The sequence below is a fragment of the Leuciscus leuciscus genome, assembly GCF_965113295.1.
Source record: "Leuciscus leuciscus genome assembly, chromosome: 4".
Lineage (NCBI taxonomy): Eukaryota > Metazoa > Chordata > Actinopteri > Cypriniformes > Leuciscidae > Leuciscus > Leuciscus leuciscus.
The window spans coordinates 41,349,614-41,359,362 of NC_138728.1; the positions used below are offsets into that span (position 1 = coordinate 41,349,614).

Below are 9,749 nucleotides of genomic sequence, written 5' to 3' on the forward strand. Positions count from 1 at the left end.
GTAGTTCCGCCATCTTGCAAAACTATAATAGCAGAGAGGGACAAAAAGTACTAGGCCAACGCGTTTCCACAACGCGTTTTCGTTCAGAGCCAGCATCACGTGACTGAAGCCAGCAGAAGCGGAGGCGCAGAGCAGTGAGAGGCGCTTTGAAACTGCCCCGGCAACTTTAAAAGGCTGCACTGTTAATTTTAATGGCGGACCATACATATGCCGAGCCACTGGAGAAGAAATCCTCGTCGCCAAAAGAGTCCCGATTAGAACGTAAAAGGAAACGTGAAAGGAAAATACAGAGAACACGAGTTAATGTCGGGATAGCTTTTTCCAGGTGGAAAGAGCTAATGCTGGAGAAAAATTTCAAAAGAGACGCTGAAGTTGCCTGCTTTCTCCTCGACAGGTAAGTCAATGTCTTAATTACAATGTTTTTTTCATTGCTTGGTTGTGTACTTTATTATATAGACAGACGAACATTTTTAGTTAAAAGTTAAACGGGATCTTTGATTAATAGCAGCTATTGAGCAAATTAGAGAAGGCGCTAAAAACAAGGTTTGTGAGTTTTACTTTTTGTAACCTAGAAATTCGATAATAATATATTTTAATAAGGCATATGATTGTCCTTGCATTGTTTGCACACCAAAGGCTACTCCGATTTTTATGTTATCTGACATTTTCTGTTATTTATCATTTATACTGTGTCCTCACATTGAATAATACAGACGCATACATTAATTCTGCATGTAGCCTATGCGTATAGTGTTATTTGTGAACATGTTGAAGAGGGTTAACAACTGCTAGATACAATTTCTTTTTACGTAAGATTAATTGTCCAATTAGCCATGATCTGATTTTTCCATCTTATTTGTCTAGTTATGAGAGTACACTTTTGATTAGGAACACATCAACCCCCATCAAGGCCAAACGTTCTCAAATGGCAAATGCTCCAGCATTGTCAAGCATTTCCAGTGGGACAGATAGGTAAGTCATTGCATGTAAATAATGTTGTAATTGTTGTAGTAGTTTCATATAAAACTTGTTTCGTCCTATACCTCATAGTGTGTTTTGATTATTACTTTTAGAGATGAACCAAGTGCACCGGAAATTGAAACTCTTGAGCAGAGGTAACCCATAAACTGTTATTGTTTTTAGCTCTGTAGTCTGTGTCCCTTCTCAATAGTCTGGTTGCATGTTTTCATCTGATACATGTTTTAAATTTTCATTTATTCTCATAGTATGCATGACATGAGTATTGTTGAAGAGGAGTTGAACGAAAATGCCTTCAATGACCCCATGAACAGTGTGTAAGTGGGCTTCTATTCTATTCTACCATTGGATTTTTATTGAGTTGTTTTTATTCATTCCAGTTTGTTGTATCTTACAGGATTGATTGGGAAGAAGAGGGACCCTCATTTCATGGTTACCCGGATGACAGCTCTGATGAGGAATACCTTCCAAAAATTTCATTGCGGTGAGTCATTTTCTATCACTACTTTTTACTTTGTTTATGTGCTGAGTTTTTACATGTAAAATATGTTCAGGGCTATTTTGAAATGTGTTTTTTTTTATTCTTTTAGTTCACACTGATGTTTCGGGTGTTAAATAAGATAATGGTTATATGCCGAAACGTCATGTAAATAATTTAATTTAACTGTGTATGATTCTTGATGTTCTGCTTTTCCAGAATGGGTGGTGCACTAAAGGGAGCACAGGTAATTGATAATCTGCCAACTATTGGGATTGATGAGACTGTGCATGATTTGCCTGACCCTGAAGTCCCTCTTGATGAGCCCTTGAGTCCCGAGCTGCCAATTTTGCCAGGCCCTCAGAAGGTCCTCAGTGAGGATGACATTGTTGGCGTCAGAGCAGCAGTGCTCTATGAGAACTGCTTGAGGCAGCTTGTCACCTTTTTAACTCTACCCATGAACAGATGCACTGGTGTCTTGAGGACTGGTTTAGTGTGTGACAGTGTTGCCCCCTTTTCAACAAACATAGCCATCAGGGGCACTGCAATGACTGTTGAATGGGTAAGCCTTTCACATCACATCAAAATGTATGGTAACAGATAGCACTGTATATGCCTTATGAATTTATAAGTCTGCCCTTATCTTATCCAGATCTGCCCCAATGGACATTGCCTATGGCGGTGGAACTCACAGCCTGTATTGAAGTTTGGCATGCAGGCTGGGGACTTTCTTCTTTCCACAAACATTTTACTCTCTGGAAACAACTACACTAAAGTTGCTCTCCTATTTAAATTCATGAACATGCGAATGGTAAACCCTAACACATACTACACCATCCAGGAAACCTACTGTGTTGACCCTATTAAAGATTTCTGGGAAGAGAAGAGGTCTGAGGCTATCAGCCGACTAAAAGGGAAAGATGTTGTGCTCCTAGGTGTGTTTATTTTTAAATTTGACCTTGTTCTACATACATTTTTATGTTATTATACAAATAAACTAATTTTGCAATCATATATCATACAGGTATTTTATTTTTAAATTACCTTTTTTTTATTTTTAAATGTTCTTTCTTTTCTTTAGGTGACGGCAGAAATGACTCACCAGGGCATTCAGCCCAATACTGTAGCTACACAACCATGGAGCTTGACTCTAAGGAAATCATCCACGTGGCCACTATAGACAAGCGGCAGACCAACTGGAACTCCAATGTCATGGAGAAGGAGGGTTTTATCCAGACAGTAGACAAGCTTACCCAAGAGATAAAAGTAGTGGAGTTCTGCACGGATGCTCATGTCCAGATTGGAGCCCTTTTGAGTAAGTGTTCATATAATAAAATGTTTGAATAGAAATATTAAATTGCAGATTGAGACACTTGGGAATAAAATGATTACATACTTCACAGACCCAGACAAAGGCAGATATAAGGATCTGAGAATTCACCACAGCCTGGACATGTGGCATGGTGCAAAAAATCTGTGCAAAAAAATAGCAACCGTAAGTTCTAAAACATCTAATTTCATTAATAATGAATTGTACCTTCCTGCATGTTGATGAAATCATTTTATGTTAAATCTCCATACAAATATTTAGAAGGAATAACTTCCATCATTTGTGTTTTGTATAATCTCCATAAGGCAGGAAAGGTGAAAGGACAGTCTCTTCTCCTTCACTGGCTGAGGGATATAGTAAACCATTTCTGGTGGTGCTGCAAGACAGCAGAAACTTTTCAGCAGTTTCTTGTAAGCAGGATGAATGTTATAAAAAAATAAATTATAATAATGCCATGATTCAAATTCCTGTGATATGATCATGTTTATTTGTTTTACTTTCCTCAGGCACTTTGGATTGGAGTTCTGCATCATGTTTGCAACAATCACACCTGGGAAACCGGACGCTGCCAACACGACCACCTTGAAGACACTCATGATAAAGAATGGATTGAGAGAGATTCCAAGAGCCATAAAGCGCTAGTGGCGATCGTCCTCAACAAGCGCTGGCAGAAGGATGTCCACAAGTATCTGCGCTTCAGGTAAAGTGTGGGGACATGACATTTAAAAAGAAATGTAACAGTGCCATAAGTCATGTGTGGGTGTTTTTAGTCTCAAATATTTTTTTATTCATCTAGATCGACAGCACATCTCGAGTCGTTTCAGAATCACATTCTGATGTATGCCATCAAGCGCCAGGCCTTCACTCCCCGAGTGTATGACACAAGAGTTGTGCTCGCAGCACTGGACTACAATTTCCACCGTGAACGGCCAACATACAGAACGGCTGAGGGCCAACAAGTGTATGTCAAACTCTCATCTCAATTTTTTTTATTCAAATAATTGCATATTCACCTTATAAATTATGAATTCAGAAGTATGACAGTTAAATTCTCAGAATGACTAAATAACTGTTAGTAATTGTCTTTTGTTAATTTTAGTTATAGGAAGAAATACAATAAAAATGCAAGGCGATATAGCCTTTACGCCGTGAAGTGTCAAAAATCATATGATTACATCCCTGAGTTACAAGCACGAATCTTGAAAGGGAGAGTCACAAGCGGAATTGGGATGCCGCGAAAGAGGTCCCTTAGAGCTGATGACCCAAGGCAGCTTGGTGTTGTGCCACCGATACCGCCACCACCGACATCAGAGTTGGTACATACACAGGTCAGCAGAGGTCTGGGTAAGTGACACATCTACTTGCCCTTATTTTAGCCCATAAACTTAGCCACAAACTAATACTGAATTGTGTGCACATGTCTTTCACAGGATCAGCCTTCCATGCTGTTTCCAACTTGGAGACAGATTGAGATGTTGTTTTGCTGGTAGTTGTAAATACATAATAAAAAATCATTGTAAATAAAAATAAATCTATATTTGTGTTTTCAAACAAACTACTTTTCATTAATTTTGTGTATTTTTTTTCCATGTAATTCATGACATTTTTCACTATCCCTATTGTAGAACAAATACAGCACAATGAGTCCAATTACAAATCTTTTATTTTTTATCATAAAGTTTTAAGACAACATAACTTCAAAGAAAACAAAATATATAAATAGATATAACTATTTATAATATTCACAAAAATGTTCACAAAAATGTTATTAGATCCCTGGAATGTAGCCGGTGTATTGTCCAAGAGGGTCTGGGAATTTTTGCCTAATCCTGCAAACACAGCAGCTGGGAATGACTCTCCTGTTCCCCTGTCCTAATGAGCCATGCTGCCAGAAAATAAAGTGTCTGTAAGCTGCATGTCTATATTCACGATTATCATCACCGGGCTCCCTTACATTTCCAAAAGCAGTGAGATCCTCCCGGTACTGCCTATGTATCCGCAGATATCCCTCATCCAGGCAGTATTGTGTAAAATGTGGAAGGAGGCTCACACAGTGGGCAGGGTCTTGTCCACAGCATTTTCGCTCCCTGTCCGTCGGCATGTCTCTGCAGTGGCTACAGGTACACCAAGGTACCCCTGGAACCTCCGCAGATGTAGGGGCACCATGTCTTTGCTGATGCTCCATCAATACATCAAAGACCAGACCCGGCTGCCTCTCCAACAGTCTACCTGTGAGGTGTATGTGATCCTCAAGACTCATATTCTGCAGAAGTCTCTGAATAAATAATAGGAAATAAAATAGTGTTAGTCCATTCGATGTAAATGTAGGTATTAGATACACCTATAGTCACAAGGTTAAACAACATGTTTTGCAGTATATTAAACGGGAGGCATTTCAGGGATCTCATGTTTTAATGTTGACCAAATAAAACTTTATTTGTGTGCAAAAGAAAACATTGTTCTCTGTAACATTTTCTATAAATCTTCTTTTTCATAAACAATAAATTAGCTCAAGCTGTGATTATTTTGCTACGTGTAAAGGATTGTACAGATAATTCAAATTCATTTCTATTGCTAGACATAAATTATACAAACCTCGGTCGCTTCTCTTCTCTGCCTTTGGAAATTTTCAATTCTATCGAGATCGTCTCTTGTAGCTGCGGGGCATCTTTGTCGTCGTGCTATTGACTCTCGCTCTCCTCCTCTTCCTCGTCGTCCACCTCCTCGCCTAGATCCCACTGATCCACTGCCTCTCTGTCCTCTCCCTCTCCCTCTACCTCTACCTCTTCCTCTCCCTACAGTTGAATCATCTGATGATGATATCTAACAACAATGCACGTAATTAAGAAAATATAATGAATAAAGAAGGCATAACTACTAATTATAATATTTCATGTTTTTCACAGTCAGTAATTCATACTGTAACATTCGTTTGTTCGTTGCGTCATGTTGCGGTTTGTTTGAAATAACAAACCTGTTCACCTGAAGGAAAACTCGACGAAGTGCTATTAGAAGACATCCTGTCAAAGCTTTTTGGTATATATCGGCTGCCGTAGATGCAACGCGCATTTGAAAAAGCGAGGCGCTGGAGAGCACAATTCGTTTGAATGCAAAATACAATTTCACCACTAGATGGGAGTAATTCCTACACATTGTCCCTTTAAATAATTTTTATTGTGTTTTATTAGTGACAAATTTGGGGAGAGGATAAATATTCCAAAACTGAAAATACAGTATGAGAATTAACTACACAATTACTAGACATGTTTTCCTTGGATATTATAGGCCAGTTTGCAAGAACAATTTGTGAAAAAAAATAAAATAATTTGAGATGCTTCCAACTGTTGCTCTTGCATTCTTTCTTGTGGCTATAGGTGACACACCTGAATGAATGGCTCATTAAGTATGCGGGCCCCATTGTCTCCTCAGGTGCGAACCACTACATATGCATGATGGTGTCATTGGATCGTTGACGCCCACTCGAATATTGCCTTTCCAAACAGAAAGTGCTTTGCAAAATTTAAATCAATGTATTGTGTTATGTGAATGATAAGGCAGGGTGATTTTCACATCATTTTGAAGAAAAAACTCTTGGCAACAACATTCATTAGTCAAAAGTCTTATTGACACATATTAAGTATGTGTTTTGTGGCCTTATTTCAGAAACTTTAGTTTTTAGTTTTTTCAATAACCATGCATAAACATTATTCTCTCAAAAATGCAAACATGTCCATTCTTGTTGCTCACATATTATGGTAGCTCTGTTTGTGCTAAATAGAGTGTCATTTTATTTAGCCATTAATATGTTTATAAGCAACTGAAAAAAGCACAAATGTCAGGGCATCTCAGAACATCTCAAAGACCCCAAAAACACATTAGACCCCAGAGGGTTAAACTGCAAATTAACATTTATATGCCCTAATATTTCATAAAAACAACGTTACAGTCAGGCGAAATATGAAAGACAACATTTTGTTGACTAGATTTGGGTAAATTTTTTACTGTAGAATCAAATATATATATATATATATTATATATATATATATATATATATATATATATATAAAATACTATTTTTGTCAAAAATAAAGTCATCAACTAAGATGTTAGATGTTCCAATGTTGGCTATATTCAAACTAATGAATACATATGATAAAATGTAGGCCTATAATATTTTTTTTACAAAGAAAGAGTACACTTGGAATATTGTTGAAATTGTAATTATTGTTGTAATTGTAACCTTTTTAATAAAATAGCAAAACATATTTACAAGATAGATGTAATCAAAATCTTAAATGGTCAATATAAGTCTTCTTCTATATCTTTTGTCCTTGCATTCATTCTTGTGGCTCAGTCAGTGTCACACCTGAATGAATGGCTCATTATGCAAGTAATTCCGCATAATGGGTGGGACATTGTATTCTCAGGTGTAAACCACTCCTCCTTCACGCCCCCCTCGCATATTGGCTTTCCAAGCAAAACCTGTCTTACACAATTTAAATCAATGTATTGTTTTATGTGAACGATAAAGCAAGACTATTTTCACATAATTTTGAAGCCAGAACTCGAAGTGAAAACATCCATTAGTCAAAAGTCTTGTGGACACATATTTAGTATCTGTTTTGTGGTCTTATTTCAACAACTTTCATTTTTATTTTTTTCAATAACCATGCATAAACATTATTCTCTTAAAAATACAAACATCTACATACATGTTGCTCACATATTATGCTAGCCCTGTTTGTGCTATATAGAGTGAATTTACACCTTTGCCATTAACATGTTTATAAATAACTGAAAAAAGCACAAATGTCAGGGCATGTCAGAACATCTCAAGGGCCCCAAAAACACCTCAGACCCCAGAGGGTTAAAAGAAGCTGCTACATCTAGATCCTGACAACTTTCATTTGTGCTGCTTTCAGCCTGTACCACATTGTGACAGAAGATCGGACCACCCAAAATGGACGATAGGGTCAGAATTATCGTCATGGCTCAGGAAAGCCAAAACTTTTTTTCGTTTGCCAAGGACTTGTGCTGCCTTGCCATCACTAGCAACCTCGATGACGAGAGCCTGAGTACTTTGTTCCGGATCGGGGCCACCTTCAACCATCCCATCGACCTCCCTGACACCACCGGACTGGACTGGAGGGAGACCGTCATCCGGAGTCTGGAGAGCGTCGAGTCTCGATCCGGAACACAGCCGGACTCAAAGGTTCTTCATGTCATGCCTGCCCAGCCTGAGCCCTCAGCCAAGATGGCCGGCGCCTCACCACCTGAGCCCTCAGCCAAGATGGCGCCGCCTCACCGCCTGAGCCCTAAGCCAGGATGGCTGCCGCCACACCAATACCTGTTCCTGTTCCCCGTTCTGTTCCTCGACCTGTTCCTGCCCTAAGAACTGAATCTGTTCCCGAGCCTGTATCTGAATCTGTTCCCGAGTCTGAGACTAAGCCTGTTCCCGTTCCCGAGCCCGAATCTGTTCCCGAGCTTGAGGCCCTGTCCACACGGAGACACGTTTAGCTGTATACGTAAAAATGTTGTATCGTATTGGCGTTTCGTCCAGACGGATCCAGCGTTTTCGGAGACTGAAACCGCTTTTTTTTTAAACCAGGTCCCAAGGTGGATAAATCTGAAAACGCCACCCTTACGTTTTCGTGTGTATGGCCAATCCGTACATTTTGTGAAACGATGATGTCATCACACCATGTGACACCGCTACGTCACACGTTACAGCAACAACAATGGCAGACTATATGCTTGTGTTCGTGCTGCAGAACCTACTTAGCCTATTAGCTTTACTAAAGCAAAATCTTCTGCTCTTATGCTACTATGGTGAGCAACAAGTGATTATGGACAACACCATATGCCACATGCTCTTAAGTCCACCGCGGAGGACAACCAGGAGAAAATTTTGGGTAAGACCTGGTAGAACCAGCACTTGGTTGGACAACTTTGTCAATGGTGTTGTTGTGGAAGACGAATGGAGGGAGAATTTTTGCATGTCCAAAGCATCTCTCGTCACCCTGAGCGAAGAACTTAGTCCGTATATCAAAGGGCAAACAACAACATAAGGGCACCAATTGAGACGTTTAAAAAGGTTGCATTAGCGCTGTATTACTTGAGCGATAAGGGACGGCTATGGAAGACTGCTAATGCCTCCGGAGTGTCGCGACAGGCTGTGTCCATTGTTGTCAGGCAAACATGCAAAGCGATCGCTATCCACCTGGGTCCAAAATACATCAAGTTGCATTTTACGGAGTCCGAGGCCGAGGATCTGGTTTTGGGTTTCCATCGTGCTCATGGCATGCCACAGTGTTTGGGAGCGGTTGACGGAACACACATCGAAATAAAGCAGCCATCTACCAACTCAATGGACTACATCAACAGGAAAGGCAAACATTCTCTTAATGTACAGGCGGTCTTTGATTATAAGTACAGATTTATTGATGTTGTGATAAGGTGGCCTGGGAGTGTACACGATGCACAGGTTTTTGCTAATTCAAAGCTCAATTTGTACTTTAAGACTGGCAAGATCCTTGCTCTGAAAAAACAGATTGTGGACAAAGAGGAAGCCATACCAATTTTTCTTCTTGGTGACACAGCCTACCCTCTGCTGCCTTACTTAATGAAGGAATATGCAAACGGTGGCTCCACACCTCAAGAACAGTACTTTGGGCTATGTTTGTGTAGGGCACGGATGGTCATTGAGTGTGCTTTTGGTCGCCTCAAAGCCAGATTTGCTGCACTGAAAAGTATCAATTTTATAAAACAGGTAATATTGTATAAAGTGCAACAGACATATATATACAACATGTCAACTACAACAGGTAGAAGAATAATTATACAAAACAGGTCAAACTGTATAAAGTGCAACAGTGCACGCACAGTGCAGGCAACATAAACACAAACTATATACAACAGGTAAAATTATCTATTGCAACAGTGCAGTCACTCTGTGTCATCTTG

At 39.5% G+C, this 9,749-nt stretch overlaps 1 protein-coding gene across 1 annotated transcript; it reads left to right on the forward strand.

The window, feature by feature from the left end:
• Positions 1-541: 541 nt before the first annotated feature.
• Positions 542-4,334, forward strand: LOC309496051 (uncharacterized protein). The gene is made up of 13 exons (XM_082165987.1): positions 542-972; positions 1,074-1,115; positions 1,227-1,295; positions 1,376-1,462; positions 1,676-2,018; positions 2,109-2,391; positions 2,538-2,771; positions 2,860-2,951; positions 3,092-3,196; positions 3,293-3,486; positions 3,583-3,747; positions 3,886-4,130; positions 4,217-4,334. The coding sequence occupies exons 1-13, from the start codon at positions 926-928 to the stop codon at positions 4,255-4,257; spliced, it is 1,947 nt and encodes a 648-aa protein (XP_082022113.1). The 5' UTR covers positions 542-925; the 3' UTR covers positions 4,258-4,334.
• The last annotated feature ends 5,415 nt before the right edge of the window (positions 4,335-9,749 follow it).